This window comes from Martes martes, assembly GCF_963455335.1.
Source record: "Martes martes genome assembly, chromosome: 17".
In the NCBI taxonomy this organism is placed as follows: domain Eukaryota; kingdom Metazoa; phylum Chordata; class Mammalia; order Carnivora; family Mustelidae; genus Martes; species Martes martes.
Window position 1 is genome coordinate 58,915,950 of NC_137905.1, and position 17,954 is coordinate 58,933,903.

Sequence of the window (17,954 nt, forward strand, 5' to 3'; positions counted from 1 at the left end):
GTTTGCTCATTTCTTTAAGTTAAACATTTATCTACCCTAAGACTGAGACTTTCCACTCTGAGTTACTGACAAAAGGTAAGTGAAACACGTATCAATATAATTACACACAAATGTTTGTATCAACTTTATTTCCCATAGGCAAAAATTAGAAATACCCAAATGTCCATAAACTAATGGGTAAACTCATAGTGCTATCCTCAAAGATAAGAATATTTCTCAGCCAAGAAACACAAACAAAGAAACGAGTTACTTATATATCACTGATGCATCTACAATTCTTTATGCAACATAAAAGTAGGAAAAAAAACTTTGACTCCTACTATATAAAATTACAGAAAATTAAGTTTTCTATTATAACGGAAAGCAAATCAATGATGACTCGGAGGGCTGGGAAGGCAGGTAGAGAGATTATGAAAAGACACGAGGTAAATATGCAATGACACATGATCACTACCGTGACTGTGATGTTCCAGGTTCGTAAGTATGTCAAAACTTACATTTCCAGTATATACAGCTTATTACATGTAAATTATACCTTAATAAAGCTTTTCAAAAATGATTCAAAATAAAAAATCTGTGTCCAACTCTTTTTGGAAAACAGGTTTTGCAACCCTACATTCACTGCACATTCTTGCCCGTGGAGGCCAGTTTTGCTCAGTGAAAGCAAACGTAGTGACCAACAAAGGGCTTTCCACCAGGGTCTAAAGGACTGTTGGCTGGGTCACAAAAGCCACATCCCCGGACTACAGATCCCCCTTTTCGCGATCTGTTTTCTGCCTATGCAGCCATGGTCTTGAGGTGAACATCGCTGAGAGGTTATAGGAATCCAAAGAACCTTTCCATTACTTCCAATGACCATGACAGAAGCTACACACGGTAACTACACCTGGAGGTCCACGGACTGGCGCGCACACCAGCTCTGCGGTTCCTGGCGCAGATGTGTTTGCGGGCACGCTTTTAGAGGAGGCACACTCCATCTGGTCGGCTGTGGCCTCCTCCCCTCCCTGTGAAGCCAATGTTTCTGCAGCAGTTGAGTTTCCCCTCAACCTTACAGCCATACAACCAATGACCATCACCTACAGAAACCTGGACGTCAGGGCACATGGCTCTTTGCAGGACCTGGGGAAGAGGTGCCCCGCGACAGTGCTGACATCCCCCGTGATATCCTCTGTGAACAAGGGAAAAAACTCATGCTGCTCCCAGATGCACGTGAGGTTCTCACACCTCATCCTCCTCGGGGGGACCTCTGAGACTCCCCAAACTCACAGCACCGTGTCTCAAACGAGGACCAGAAAACCCCGCAGGCTTTCCTAGGCGGCCAGGGGCAGTACAAATTTGGCAAAAACCGGTAAGCTATTTCTGCCACTGTTACTGTCCCCTTGAGGCACAGAGAGTGTGAGACCCACCCCAACGAAAGTCGTCCAGCCCTTCATGCTTGCAGACTTCAGAATGTTTATAAACCACTAGACATGGCAAGCGGCACAGCCACGATCAAAGAGGACTCGAGCAGCAAGGGCGGGTGCTGCACCAGCCAAAGCAAGCGGGGCCGGCGGTCCGGGCTCAAGTGACGCGGAAGCTGGAAAAGCGAATCACAAAGGCCTCGAGAGACCAGGTCCCTGCAAACGGTGGTCTTTTTCTGTCAGCCACACTCGTACGATGTTCTCTAGGACTACACGGGTCGGGTCCACGCCAGTTAGTCAGAAAAAAGTCAATGCGGGTCCCCCTAAGGACTCAGGTTACTCCTAATTTCCTCCAACAAATGAGAACAGGGGTCAGCTTCCCCGAGCACAGCGGGGTGACGACGGACGCACGCTGTGAAGACTTGCCAGGTGGTAGAAGTACATAGCTTTGGCCACAGTCTGGCAGCGACATAATTCTGGGAAGAGCCCTGGGCAGTTTAGAAAATGCAACATAGGCACACGTGCTTCCACGTAACTGAAACTTAAGGGAAATCTCTCTACTACTGGCACTTGGATGTAGAAGACCGAATTCAGACAAATGGTGCCTCAGAGGGTTTCCTCTAGTATCATTACACTGAACAAGGAAACTACATTTCCTACCCATCTAAGCCCTTTCGCCGGTGTGAACTCTCCGATGCTGAGAAAGATTAGATTTTCGGCTAAAAGATTTCCCACATTCACTGCAGTCGTAAGGCCTCTCTCCTGTGTGAACTCTCTGATGATAATGTAGGGTGGAACGAGAGGTAAAAGATTTCCCACACTCACTGCACTCAAAAGGCCTTTCTCCTGTGTGAACTCTCCGGTGAATAATGAGGTGAATTCTTTGGGTGAAGGATTTCCCACATTCACTGCACTCATGCGGCCTTTCGCCTGTGTGAACTCTGCGATGTCGAATCAGTATGGAGCTATTGGTAAAAGATTTCCCACATTCACTACACTCATAAGGCCTTTCTCCAGTGTGAACTCTCTGATGATAACCGAGGGCAGAGACAGAAGTAAAAGATTTCCCACACTCACTGCACTCATAAGGCCTTTCTCCAGTGTGAACTCTCCGGTGTTTAGAGAGGTATGAGTTCTGACTAAAGGATCTCCCACAATCACTACATTCATAAGGCTTTTCTCCAGTGTGAACTCTCTGGTGTTGATTCAGCTGGGAACTATCCCTAAAAGATTTCCCACATTCACTGCAGTCAAACGGCCTTTCTCCTGTGTGAACTCTCTGATGACAACGGAGGGCAGAGGTAGAGGTAAAAGACTTCTCACATTCTCTGCACTCGTAAGGCCTTTCTCCAATGTGCACTTTCTGATGATAACGGAGGGCAGAGCCAGATGTAAAGGATTTTCCACACTCATTGCACTCATAAGGCCTTTCTCCTGTGTGCACTCTCTGGTGTATATTGAGGTGATTTCTTTGGGTAAAGGATTTCCCACATTCACTGCACTCATAAGGCCTTTCTCCTGTGTGAACTCTACGGTGTCGAATTAGTATTGGTCCATTGGTAAAAGATTTCCCACATTCGCTGCACTCATAAGGTTTTTCTCCAGTGTGAACTCTCTGATGATAACAGAGGGCAGAGCCGGAGGTAAAAGATTTTCCACATTCACTGCATTCATAAGGCCTTTCTCCCGTGTGAACTCTCTGGTGCTGAGAGAGGTAAGATTTGTGGCTAAAAGATTTCCCACATTCACTGCATTCATAAGGCCTTTCTCCTGTGTGAACTCTTCGGTGTATAATGAGGTGATTTATTTGGGTAAAAGATTTCCCACAATCATTACACTCATATGGTCTTTCTCCTGTGTGAATTCTCTGATGATAACGGAGGCCAGAGCTAGAGGTAAAAGACTTCCCACATTCACTGCATTTGTAAGGTTTTTCTCCAGTGTGAATTCTCTGATGATAACGGAGTGCAGAGCTGGAAGTAAAAGATTTTCCACATTCACTACATTCATAAGGCCTTTCTCCTGTGTGTACTCTCCAGTGTTCAATGAGATCAGATTTTCGTCTAAAAGATTTCCCACATTCGGTGCACTCATAACTCACTTCTCCAGTATGAACTGTACGTTGTTGAGTAAGGACGGAGCTCTGGCTAAAAGTCTGAGCACATACCCGGCACACGTAACAATTTTCATCAGTTTGACTTCTCTGAGGATGAACGAGGACAAATTTTTGGCTAAAGGATTTCCCACATTTGCTACATTTGCACTGCCTTGGCCCAGCATGAATTCTTCGATGCTGACTGAGGGTTGAGCTTCCCCTAAAGGATTTTCCACAGTCACGACACACATGAAGCCTGTCAGAAGTGTGGACTCTCTGATGAATTATAAGTGAGGATTTGTACCTGAATGTTTTTCCACATTCAGGACACACGAGACACTGTCTTCCAGTGTGGACACCCTGGTCCTGAACAAGTGTGTGTTTGGGACCAACGGCTTTCTTGCATTCTTCCCAGGTGCGATGACTTTTCATGCTCTGAGAAGTCACCCCACGCTCAGTGATTTTATTCTCCCCAGTATGAGTGGTCTGTTGCTGCTGATGCTCTGAGGTGGCCAGGAAGTCCTTCTCAACCTCCTCGCACGTTAAGGGCTTTCCTGAATCATGGAAATTGCTGCTCTTCACCAATGAAGCCCTGTCCACGCTGCTTCTGACGGGTTTTTCTCCCATGGCTTGCTTCTCATGCTGTTGAAGGTTTGCACTAGGATAAATCTGTTTCACATGTGCCCCATGCTTGAAGAGCTTCTGGTTGTTCTGTTTTCCCTGGTGCCCAACCAAGTGGAAAATCTCTCTCAAGACCGAAGAACACATCTCACAGGGGTGGGTCTTCTGGGAAGACCGAGGTTCCTTCGGAGTCCTGGCCTGTGACACACCTACAGAAATGCTCTGTTCAAAGGGTGCCTCCACGGCCTCTGCTCGACAGGAGCAACCTGAACACAAAGAAACACTTGTGACGTACATTTTATTTTATTGGAAGAGAGCAATCCAATTACAAATAGAGAAATGAAAAGCAAAAATGAGCAGATAACTATTCTTATGTCAAATTAGACTTTAAAGTCAAAAATTATCAGACAAAAAAATATCTCTACACAATGATAAAGAAATCAGTGCATCAAAAGGATATAATACGTACCCAATATCCAAGCACCTAAATATATTAAGCAAATAACAAATAGAGAGCGATGCAGTAACAGTAGAGGACTTCAATAACCTGTTATCAACAATGGACAGATTATCCAGACAGAAAATCAATAAGGAAATGTTAGAGCTGAACTGCACTTACACCAAATGCACTTAACAGATATAACAGAAGATGTCCTTCAATTGCAACAGAATACATTCTTCTCAAGTATGCCTGGAACATTCTCGAGAACTCTCTCATATGTTAGGTCATGAATTTTTTTTTTTTTTTAAAGATTCTATCCATTTATTTGAGAGAGAGTGAGAGCATGAGAGGGGGAAGGGTGAGAGGGAGAAGCAAACTCCCTGCTCAGCCAGGAGCCCAACATGGGTCCATGTCATGACCCAAGCCAAAGGCAGATGTTTAACTGACTGACCCATCCAGGCACACTCTTTTTTTTTTTTTTTTTTTAAAGATTTTATTTATTTATTTGGGGCACCTGGGTGGCTCAGTCAGGTAAGTGTCTGCCTTCAGCTCAGGTCATGATCCCGGGGTCCTGAAATCGAGTCCCACACATCGGGCTCCCTGCTAAGTGGGGAGTCTGCTTCTCCCGCTGTCCTTCCCCACTGTTCATGATCTCTCTCCCTCTCTCAGATAAACTAAGATTGTATTTATTTATTTGAAAGAGAAAGCAAGCACAGCCAGGGGGAGGGGCAGAGGGAGGAGCAGGTTCCCAGCAAGCAGGGAGCCCAATGAGAGGCTGGATCCCAAGACCCTGGGATCATGACCTGAGCTGAAGGCAGACGCTTAACCGACTGAGCCACCCAGGCACCCCATGAAACAATTCTTAACATTTAAGAAGACTAAAATCATATCAAGTATCTTTTCCAACTACATGGCACAAAACTAGAAATCATTAACAGAAGTTAAGCTGGAAAATATCACAAATATGTGGAATTTAAACAACATTCTCCCAAACAAACAATGGATCAAAGAAGAAATAAAAAAATCTATGTATGCAAATGAAAATAGAAACCTAACACATTAAACCTTACAGATGCAAGAAAATCAGTTATAAGGGGGAAGTTTATACCAATAAATATCTACATTAAGAAAAAAGAAAAATTTTGGGGTGCCTGGGTGGCTCAGTAGGTTAAAGCCTCTGCCTTCGGCTCAGGTCATGATCCCAGGGTCCTGGGATGGAGCCCTGCATATCAGGCTCTCTGCTCAGTAGGGAGCCTGCTTCCCCTCTCTCTCTGCCTGCCTCTCTGCCTACTTGTGATCTCTGTCAAATAAATAAAAAATTTTTTTTAATTTTTTTAAATTAAAAAAAAAAGAAAAAAGAAAAATTTTATTTTTATTTATTTTAAAGATTTTATTTATTTATTTCACAGACAGAGATAGGCAGAGAGGCAGGCAGAGAGAGAGAGGGAAGCAGGCTCACTGCCAAGCAGAGAGCCCGATGTGGGGCTCGATCCCAGGACCCCGGAATCATGACCTGAGCCGAAGGCAGAGGCTTTAACCCACTGAGCCACCCAGGTGCCCCAAGAAAAAAGAAAAATTTTAAATAAGCAACTTAATACTTCAACCTATGAGAAAAAGAACAAAGCAAGGTCAAAGCAGAAAGAAGCAAATAACAAAGACCAAAGAAGAAATAAATGAAATAGACATTAAAAAACAACAGAAAAAGACCCATGAAACTAAGAGTTGGGTTTTTGAGAAGATAAACAAATTGACAAATGTTTAATTAGACTAAGAAAAAAGAAAGACTCAAATAAAATCGGAAAGGAAAGAGGAAACATCATAACCGATACCGCAGGAATACAATCTATCAAAAGACTACAATGAACAATTATATGCCAACAAATTGGATAACCCAGAAGACATGGATAAATTCACAGAAACATACAAACTACGAAACCAAAAAAAGAAAGGAAAGAAGGAAGGAAGGTACAACCTGACAATACTGAATAATGAAGAAATAGAAAATGTGAACAGACTCATAACTGGCAAGGAGAAAATGTTCCACAAAGAAAAGCCCAGGACCAGATAGAATCACAGGGAGTTCCACTACATAGTTAGAGAATTAACACTATCTTTTTTCCCCCAAAGGTCTATTTTACTTATTTATTTAAATATTTTATCCATTTATTTGAGAGAGGGAGACACAGCGAGAGAGGGAACACAAACAAGGGGAGTGGGAGAGGGAGAAGCGGAGTTCCTCCTGAGCAGGGAGCCCGACGTGGGGCTGGATCCCAGAACCCTGGGATCACAACCCGAGCAGAAGGCAGATGCCTAATGACTGAGCCTCCCAGGTGCCCCAAAGATCTATTTATTTTAGAGAGATAGAGACAGAGCACGAGCAGAGGGAAGGGCGGAGGGAGGGAAAGAGAGAATCTCAAGCAGAACCTTCACTGAGCATGAAGCCCACTGCCAAGCTCCATCTCACAACCCTGAGATCACGACCTGAGCTGAAATCAATAGTCAGATGCTCACAGACCGAGAGAGCTGCCCAGGTATCCCCACCATCCTTCTTGAAGTCTTCCAAACAACTGAAGGGGGAACACTTCCACAGTCATTTGCAAGGCCAGCATTACCCTGATGTCAAAGGCATTTAAGGACAATGCAAGAGAAGAAAATTACAGACCAATATCCTTGATGAATAGAAACGCAAGATTCCTAAAAGCAAAAATCCTTGCAAACCAAATCCAAAAGCACATTACAAGCATCATACAATACAATCAATCAGGATTTATCCCTGAGATGCAAGGATAGTTCAACATGTGTAAATTGATATACATGACACACCACCATAACTGAGTAACAGTTCAAAGGGTAAAAATCGTATGGACATATCAATAGATGCAGAAAAAGCATCTAGCAAAATTCAATATGCTTTCATGATAAAAAAAATCACCAAAAAATTCGATATATAAGCAACAAATCTCAGTATATCTGACAGGCCCACAGCTAATATATTCAACGATCAAAAGCTCAAAGCTTCCCTCTTCCCCTCCCCCGGCCTCTGTCCTTGTCTCTGTTCCTTGTCAGGAACAAGACAAGGTGCTCGCTTGCTCCACTTCTATTCAACATAACAGCAGTGGTAATCCTAGCCCTGAGTAATTAAGGAAAAAAAATAAATAAAAAGCATCCAAATCAGAATGGAAGAAGTAAAGTTATCTGTTTGCAGGTGACATAATCTTACATATAGAAAACTATAAAGAATCCACCAAAACACTCGGACACCTGCAAGGCTCAGTCGGTTAAGTGTCTGCCTTCAGCTGGAGTCATGATCCCTGGATCCTGGGATCAAGTCCCACACTGGACTCCTTGCTCAGCAGGGAGCCTGCTTCTCCTTCTGCCTGCCATTCTCCCTGCTTATGGTCTCTTCCTGACAAATAAACAAAATCTTAAAAAAACCCAAAACTATCAAGCAACATTCCATCTTTTAAAAAAAAGACTCCCCCAAAACACTATGAAATAAATGAATTCAGTAAAGTTGCAAGATAAAAAAAAATCAGTATAAAACTAAGCTGCATTTACATACACTAGTAATAAAGCATCTGAAAAAAAATTGAGAAAACAATCCCACTTAAAATAGCATCAAAAAGAAGAAAATAGGGCGCCTGGGTGGCTCAGTGGGTTAAGCCTCTGCCTTTAGCTCGGGTCACGATCTCAGGGTCCTGGGATTGAGTCCCACGTGGGGCTCTCTGCTCGGCGGGGAGCCTGCTTCCCCCCACCCCACCTGCTTGTGATCTTTTCTCTGTGTGTCAAATAAATAAATAAAATCTTTAAAAAAAAATAAAAAGAATAAAATACTCAAAGAAATTTGACCTAGAAGGTGAAAGATCTATATCCTAAAAATTAGAAGAAACTGATGAAAGAAACTGAAGACAGAGAGAAAGATATCCAACATTCTTGAATATCTTGTTCTTGCTTTTGATATCTGCAACAAAATTCCACTGACATTTTTCATAGAAATAGAAAAAACACTCCGAAAATTTGTAGGGACCCAAATTTGTATTTGGACCCAAATAGCCAAAGCAATTTTGAAAAAGAAGAACAAAGCTGGAGACATCACACTTCTTGATTTCAAAATACTCCAAGGCTATAATAATCAAAACAGTACGGTACTAGCATAAAAACAGACCAATGGAAGAGAATAGAGAGCCGAGAAGTAAACCCACGCACACACAGTCTACGGATCTTTGACTAGGACACCAAAAACAGACAATGAAGAAAGGACAGTGTCTTCAATAAATGGTGATGGGAAAACTGGATATCCACGTGGAAAAAGAAAAAAAGAGGACCTCCACCCTGGGTCTTTTTTTTTTTTTAAATTTTGTTTATTTATTTTTTACAGACAGAGATCACAAGGAGGCAGAGAGGCAGGCAGAGAGAGAGGAAGGGAAGCAGGCTCCCCGCCAAGCAGAGAGCCCGATGTGGGGCTCGATCCCAGGACCCCGAGATCATGACCCGAGCCGAAGGCAGAGGCCTTAACCCACTGAGCCACCCAGGCGCCCCCAGCCTGGGTCTTAAAATAAGAGGGAAGGTGTGGGGAAAACCCGGCCAAGCCCACCAGCCAGCACGAGAGGCCAGACTAGCTGCCGGGGAGTGTGGCCGTTCGGGGCTCACACCCTCTCGCCGCCCCAAGTTTCCCGCACGTACTTCGGGGGTCCAGCCCCACTGCAGTGAGGCCAAGGCTGTGGATATTCTCCACATAGACACTGAGGCGCTGAAGAAACTCAACAAGAATAAAAAAATTAGTCAAGAAGCTGGCAGAGAGTCTTGGAACACGGGGAAAAAGAAAAGAAGCTGGCAAAGAAGTATGATGCAGTTTTGCTTTCAGAATCGCCGCTCCGGCAGACCCCCAAGGCCCGGCTGAGCGAGGCCGGCGGGTCCCACAGCGAGAGCCCCGCGGCCCAAGCGGCGAAGCGCAGCAGCGACCAGCCCGCGAGGAAGGGCCGTGTCTGGCGGCGGCCACTGGCCCCGGGAGGACGGCGGCGGCTGAGCTCGCGTGCCATCTACCGAACTGGAACCCCCCGGGGTCCAGGCTCCAGACCCGACGAAACAGCTGAGCCTCCCGCGCTCCGAGCAGCCTGGGCGGGCCCCAGAGCCGTCACCGAGGAAAAAGGAAACCGGACCCTCATCTCACACCAGCCACAAAAACTGAATTGGAGTAAGAACTTAAACATAAGACCGAAAATTATAAAAGTTTTATTTTTTAAAGATTTCTTTCCTCATCTGAGAGAGCGCCAAGGGCGCACACATGCTCAAGTCGGTGGGGGGAGGGGCAGAAGGAAAGAAAATTCAGACTCCACGCCGAACAGGGAGCCCAACACGGGGCTCAACCCCACGACCCGAAAGAGCACGACCTGAGCTGAAACCAAGTCAGACACCTAACCAACGGAGCCACCCAGGCACCCCTGAAATTATAAAACTTGTAGAAGAAATTTAGGGAAAAAAGCTCCTTGATGTTGGTGTTGCCAATGATTTTCTGGATACCACACCAAAAGCAAAGGCAACAAAAGCAAAAACAAACAAGTGGAGCTGTATCAAATCAAAACTTTCTGTATGGCAAAGGAGACAACAAAATGAAAAGGCAACCTAAGGAACAGGAGAAAGTATCTGCAAAAGATCTGACAAGAGGTTAACATCCAGAGTAGATACAGAATTCATAAAAACAACCACAGGCGCACTTAGGTGGCTCAGTTGGTTAAGTGCCTTTGCCTCAGATCCTGATCCCAGACTCCTGGGAATGACCCCCAGGTCAGGCTCCTGCTGAGCAGGAGCTTCTCCCTCTGCCCCTCCGCCCGGGTTGTGTTTTCTCTCTCTGCCAAATAAATAAAATCTTTTTTTTTTTTAAAGATTTTATTTATTTATTTGACAGAGAGAGACACAGCGAGAGAGAGAACACAAACAGGGGGAGCAGGATAGGGAGAAGCAGGCTTCCGGCTGAGCAGGGAGCCCGATGTGATACTTGATCTCAGGACTGTGGGATTCTGACCTGAGCCGAAGGCAGATGCCTAACGACTGAGCCACCCAGGTGCCCCCAAATAAATAAAATCTTAAAAAATCCTCAGTAACAACAACAACAACAACAACAAAACCAAATAATCCAATTAAAATTAGGGAAAGGACTGGGGCGCCTGGGTGGCTCAGTGGGTTAAAGCCTCTGCCTTCAGCTCGGGTCATGATCTCAGGGTCCTGGGATCGAGCCCCGCATCGGGCTCTCCGCTCAGCAGGGAGCCTGCTTCCTCCTCTCGCTCTGCCTGCCTCTCTGCCTACTTGTGATCTCTGTCTGTCAAATAAATAAATAAAATCTTAAAAAAAAAAATAGGGAAAGGACCTCAATAAACATTTAACCAAAGACACACAAATGGCCAACATATACACGAAAAGATGCTCAACATCACTAGTAACAGAAAATTGCAAATCTGAATCACAGTATCACCTCACACCACTTAGAATGGCTATTATCAAAAAGCAAGTGGTAACAAGTGTTGGTGAGGAATGTGAAGAGAAGAAGACCCTTACATACAGCTGGTAAGATGCACTTGTACAGACACTGGTACAGAATAGAAGATCTCTAAAAAATTAAAAATAGGGGTGTCTGGTGTCTGACTGGCTCAGTCCCAAGAGCTTGTGACTCTTTATGCCTGGATTGTGAGTTTGAGCCCCACGCAGAGCATAAAGATTACTTAAAAATAATTTAAAAAATCTTAAAAAACTGAAAAACAAACTATGATATGGTTCAATAATCCCTCTTCTCTGCACACGTCCAAAGACGATGAAATCCGTATCTCCCAGAGACACCTGCAGCCCTGTGTTCACTGCAGCATTATTCACAACAGCCGAGGTACGAAAACAACCTTCCTATGTAGCTTTCTATGGAAAATATCTTTCTACGGATGAATGATAGATAAAGCCTGATATATATACACTATATATTATTCAGCCATAAGAAAAGGGAATCCATATCCATAAATTGACATGGATAAACATGGAAGACAAAACTCACAGTGAAATAAGTCAGAGCAAGACAAATACTATATGGTGTCACTTTTATGTGGAATTTTATTTTATTTTATTTTTTAATTTATCATCATTTTTAAAGATTTTATTTATTTATTTGACAGAGATCACTGTATGGTGGTGGGCCTGCCTCCTTTATTTATTTATTTAAAATTCCAGGGGCGCCTGGGTAGCTCAGTGGGTTAAAGCCTCCGCCTTCGGCTCGGGTCATGATCCCAGGGTTCTGGGATTGAGCCCTACATAGGGCTCTCTGCTCAGTGGGGAGCCTGCTTCCCCCCCACCCCCGGCCCTGCCTGCCTCTCTGCCTACTTGCGATCTGTCAAGTAAATAAATAAATAAATCTTTAAAGAAAGGGGGGGGCACCTGAGTGGCTTAGTCGGTTGGGCTTCTGCCTTTGACTTGGGTCATGATCCCAGGGTCCTGGGGTCGAGCCCCAAATCAGGCTCCCTGCTCTGTAGAAGCCTGCTTCTCCCGCTCCCACTCCCCCTGCTTGTGTTCCCTTTCTTGCTGTGTCTCTCTCTGTCAAATAAATAAAAATCTTAAAAACCAAAAAAAAAAAATAAATTGAAAAATTTAAAAAAAAAGAATGACTAAGTGAGTTCATCAGCTTTATAACATCTGAAGCAAGTGAAAGATGTCATGAAGAGAAATGGAAGACAATCAAGGGAGAAGATATTCTCTTTGCCATGCTGACCTCAGGCTGTGACAGTTATTGAACCTCTAAAATTATACCTTCAGAAATTCAGAGAGGCTGTGGTGCCTGGGGGGCTCAGTGGGTTAAGCCTCTGCCTTCGACTCGGGTCATGATCCCAGGATCCTGGGATTGAGCCCTGTGTCGGGCTCTCTGCTCAGCAGGGAGCCTGCTTCCCTTCCTCTCTCTGCCTGCTTCTCTGCTACTTGTGATCTGTCAAATAAATAAAAATAAAATAAAAATCTTAAAAAAAAAAAAAAAAAAAAAAAGAAATCCAGAGAGGCTATGAACGGAGAAAAAGGAATTGGTGGCCGAGTCACAGCTACAGACGGACTAAGTGAAGAACTGCCAGAGGAGGCACCTCCTAACCAGTTACCAGCTGGCCTAGTAACTGCAGACGGTCAACAACCACGTGTCACGGTTTACAGGATGTCCAATCAAAAGATTTCCGGTGTTCAACAAATTCAGTCTTCATGATCTGAAGAAACGGTGGCATGAGGAGTGGAGAGAAGTGAGAGTCTGTACGATTCTGGAAACAGACATGAGAAGGAAGTGACTGGGGAACAGATGTCCCTTTGTATACTAAACACCTATAATGTTGCTTCCTGATGCTTGACTAACTGAGGTGTTAATTCTGACTTGAGAATCTTTTTTATGAATGACTTGAAAGAAAAATTTGGATTTAAAGGTTTTTTTTTTTAATATAAAGATTTTATTTATTTATTTGACAGACAGAGATCACAAGTAGGCAGAGAGGCAGCCAGAGAGAGAGGATGAAGCAGGCTTCCCGCTGAGCAGAGAGCCCGACACAGGGCTCAATACCAGGACCCTGAGATCATGACCTGAGCCGAAGGCAGAGGCCCCAACCCACTGAGCCACCCAGGTGCCCCTGGGTTTAAAGGTATTAAATGGGCACTGGGTAGCTCAGTCATTAAGCGTCTGCCTTCGGCTCAGGTCATGATCCCAGGATCCTGGTCCTGGGATCGAGCTGCCCATCAGGCTCCCTGCTCAGCAGGAAGCCTGCTTCTCCCTCTCCCCCTGCTTGTATTCCCTCTCTGTCAAATAAATAAAATCTTAAAAAGAAAGAAAGAACGAAAGAATTAAAATATTTTTGTTTTGTAGTTAAAAAAAAAAAACTACCACACAGTTCAACCCATAGAAACAAAGAATAGAATGCTAGGGGCTGGGGGCCACAGGAAACAGGGAGCTACTGTCAGCTACAAACTGATGCAGCTCTGTGAACCTAATGTACAGCATGGTGAGTACAGTTAATAATAATGCTGAGCTGCATACTTGAATTTGCTAAGAGAACAGATCTTAAGTATTCTTATACACCCCAAAAAGGTAAATACACACAGTGACAGATACGTTAATTAAGCTGTTTGGAGTAATCATGTCATAATGTATATGAATATCAAGTCATAGCACTATCTACTTTAAATATAAATATACACAATATTACTTGTCAGTTATGCCTCAATAAAGCTGTTTAAAAAAAAGGAAAGAAATCTGAACACTGTAAGCAGAAACAGTACAAGACAGCCTTAAAAATACAGTCCATGGTCCAGGTGGGTAAATACCATGATAATACCTGTAATTCCCAGCATAAGGAAGCACAATGAACTGTCAGATAAAAAAAGGAAACAAAACCAGGGACACAAAAGTAACACAGACCTAGAGAGATGACCTGGCCAGGGAGAGGACAAACAAGACGCCATCCACTAGTCTCACTGCAAGTCTACTGAACTCCAATTCCTCCTGTGAGGGGTCAGCGCAGACAGCACTGGGCCCGCGGGGAGAGCAGAGGGGGCTGCGAGAACACAGCCCCAGCAATGACCGTGACTATCCAAGAGACTGCTGAAGCAAGCGGTACCTATGGTCCACATGCTGGAAAGGACAGAGCACCCCCTGGGAAAAGAGGGGCAGGGGGTAATGCAAAACCCAGTTCACATCGCTGGGTGGGGGGGAGGGCCTTACCCAGTGAGGACAGAAGTGTAAAGTTCTCCAGCATCACATCGCGGTACAGCCGTCTCTGAGCCTCATTAAGGAGACGCCATTCCTCCTGGGAGAAGTACACGGCAACATCCTCAAAGGTCAGGCCACCCTGTCAAGAATGGGATGGATAAAACCATGAACATTCTCTTGAGAACTCACACTCCATCTCCTCTACGTCTACCCCACATTTCTCCTCCTCTGGAGCGCCCCACCCCAGAGCAGGTACCAGGCCTTAGAGCGACTGAGAGCTGTTCTCTCCTCATGATCCCGTTCATCACTTACGCGCAGCCCTCAGCGACAACAGGCAGGGGGACGGATAAGTGTCATGTAAGCTCTGGGCTGGGCTGCAGGGCCCCATCACTTCTGCCAAGCAACTCCCCTACATCTCACAGATTGTACACACAAGAGCTAACCACATGGGTTCGTGCTTTACCCTGAGGTTTCCCGTACCAGGGCACCAGGGCACTCAGCTCATGCTTATTCTCAATGTGCACATCATTCCGAAGATCAAACCTCTCTCACATCTTTGGATCTCTCAATGCTTTCCCACAGCGCTGCCATCTCTGTGCCCCACACCACAGGGATGTCCCTGGACTCACCCACGCACCGGGCACATGGCAGCCAGAGTGTTTGAAAATTTCAAACATGATCTCGTATAGCCCCTGTCCTTTGATGGATCCCACTGACAAAGAAAGCCCCAAGTGCTGCTTGGAAGACCTGTGATCTTTGCTTCAGTATTAGTCACCCAGAACTACAAGTCAATTTCAGATACATGCAACCCTCTGATACTTCTGCGCTTCCCTTGCTGTCCCTCAGCAGCAATAACCCTCCTGTCTCCACTGAACCTTCATTAAAGGCACGTCAAAACCCCACTGGTCTCTAAGCCAGGCACAGTGACCCTCACAAATGAACAAGTTTCCGCAGACCTTGTCCACCGGCAAGACTGAAACACCACAGATGCCATAAAAGCTCACCACAAGATTCTGGTGAATCTGTACAGTAGTGAGTAAACAGCAGGCCTGGCCTCACTATCATCTTGATTCAATTACTACTCTGCCTCTGTAGCCATGTCATGTCTACTCATCCCAGGGAAGTCTTGGCCGCCTGCCAGATCATTCTCTCTTCTATACTGCTCCCACTATCAAATTTCTCCCTCAGCGTGCACCCTCTTCTTTCTAACCCACTAGTAGCATTATCACCATGACACCACAACCTGCATAACCCCTCCTATATGTGATCCAAATCTCCACCTTGGTCCACACAATCAATACCCATCACTTTTGGATGTCTCCATCCTGGACCTCTCCCCAGATTCCAGACCTATGTGTCCAGCAGACCATCTGATGCTCTCACTCAGTTCTCTGAAACTTCTCAGATTCTTAACAGGGCCAAAAACCTTAAGATATTCTCAGTGGAAATTAACCTACCACCAACTTCCCCATCCCAGTGGATGGACCTTCCATAGCTTCAGCCGCTAAGACCAAAAACCCTGAGGTCATCCCTGACTCCTCCTTTCTCTCCCTCAACTACAACATCCAAAAGTCTACTTGGCCCTTCTTAAAAAATGGACAAAAGTCCAACCCTTTCTTCAACCTCCACAGCCAGCACTCCTATCCATTGATTATAGCCAACTGCCTCCTCCTGGGCTCCCTGTCTCCCTCCTTAACCCATAATCCGTTCTCCACTGTGCAGCCACATGGAGCTTGTTAAACCTGGGCATCACCAACTCTTTCCTCCTATCCAAACTGCCCACTACTTCACTAACAGATGCCCAAGTTCTCAGGCAGCCCACCTTACAGACCTGATTCTTGATCTCCTGCTCTTTGTTCGTAACACAAAGAATGAAGACCTGCTGTAGCCTGTTTCTAACTCCCGCAGGCCTCCAAGCATTTACACAAACTGGAATCTGTTCCTGAGATAACCTCCCACACCTGTTTACACTGGCTGACTAAACCAAGAACACCTCCATGTAACCATTGGCTTGCATGCAGGACCCTGAACTTGGGGTCTCTTGCAGGTCCCAGACCCAACAGCTGGGAAAATATGTGAGTTTCAGGTTACCACCATCCCATACACCAAAGGGGTTGTGTCAGGGCACGCGAGGGACTGCGAGACCCTCTCCCTCCTTCTGTAGGTGCCACAAGTGCCTTTTCAGCCTCCAAAAACTGTGGGAAGAGTAAGGTAAACCGAGTGAGCCGGGCACCCTCTGTAGTCAAGTGACCTGTTAACGGACCAACCTCTGTGCCTCAGTGCTCCTCCCACCAGCTCTGCGACCTCCGACAAGAACTCCACTCCCAGAGCTCCCTCGTCTTCATCACCCCCATTCCAGCCTGTGCTCCCTCGCGCAGCCTCTGGAAAGCCGCTAACACCCTAACACAGGCTGCGTCCCTCTTCTGCTCACGACCCTCCAGGGCCCTAGGAGCGAAGGTACCGGACCGCGACACGCCAGTCCAGGGGTCTCCGCCTCACGCTCTCCGTCCCCTGAGGGCAGAATCCTCCCGCCTCAGGCCCCCTGCAGCCCCCGCCCCGGCGGCCCCTCAGCCCGGAGCCCGCTCCCGCACGCAGCCCGCCGGCGCTCCCACCCGCGCCCCCGCCCACCGGCGCCTCCCTGTCCCGGACACCCGGGCCTGGGCCGCAGGGCCGTGAGGAGGCGCCCCGCGCTCGGGCCTTTGGAGTGTCGGTGGGGGAGGGCCAGGGGGACGAGCGCTTACCTGAGCCGGGTCCCTGGGCGCGGCCGCCGCCATCGGACTCCGTGGGCGGAGGGGACCAGCTGTCCCCTGTGGCGTCGCTGAGCAGCGGACCCGAGTCTGTGCGGCGGGGACCGCGCCTCCTCCCGCCCGTCCTCTGGTCGCGCCACCACGACCCAGCCCCCGGGGCTCCCGAACCTCGGACCGGGTGAAAGAACCAACGAGAACCAGAAATGACCAGGATGAGGAGGACCGGAAGCCCCGCCTCGAGGCGAAGCGCAGGGCGGATATCCCTCATCTTGGTCCCTCATTGGCTCATGACTGCGGCCTCCGGTCGCAGGACGTTCTGGGAAATGTAGTAGCTGCAAAGGGCGCTCAGCGTGTCCGACCAGAGGACGGTCCAGGTGGCGGCCCGGGGACGCTGGTGGTGCTCCTGCGTCCGAGCGGGAGGGGCTCTGCTCGTGGGTAAACGCGGCGGACAGACGTTATTTTAACTCTATAAAGTTCAGCCTGCGCCATGGGGATGAAAATATTGGAGATGCCCGGAAATCCTCTATCAAATGACATCTCGTTCCACAGGTCGTTCGGACGTAAAAGCGTTCACGCACAGCCGGAAACTTTATGGTGGTGTTCTTCAGATGTGCATGGCCTGAAGCATTACTCACTTTGGGACTAATGTGCTTGTCAGGAAGAAGAAAAAAGACTGCATACAGGGCCGAAGAGAAGAGCAAGAGAAGGTATGTTAGGCTGCCCTGAAGCGAAGTGGGTGGACAACAGGGATGGTTTCCGGTTCCCGCAGAAAACTTCTCCATTACCTGTGTCATCGGTGATTTTGACAGATGGAAGCAAAAATCAACAGAAGTGGAAGTAAAATTGGAAGCTCTATACTAAATCCTCTAAATTTTATAAAAAGCTAATTTATGGGGCGCCTGGGTGGCTCAGTGGGTTAAGCCTCTGCCTTCGGCTCAGGTCA

General features: G+C 46.5%; 1 protein-coding gene across 1 annotated transcript; it reads right to left on the reverse strand.

The window, feature by feature from the left end:
• Positions 1 to 1,560: 1,560 nt before the first annotated feature.
• On the reverse strand, positions 1,561 to 17,038 carry LOC308358474 (zinc finger protein 586-like; the record flags this gene model as incomplete). The annotated part of the gene is made up of 4 exons (XM_080828651.1): positions 1,561 to 1,616; positions 2,976 to 3,170; positions 14,277 to 14,403; positions 17,006 to 17,038. The coding sequence occupies 4 exons, from the start codon at positions 17,036 to 17,038 to the stop codon at positions 1,561 to 1,563; spliced, it is 411 nt and encodes a 136-aa protein (XP_080684777.1).
• Between the last annotated feature and the right edge of the window lie 916 nt (positions 17,039 to 17,954).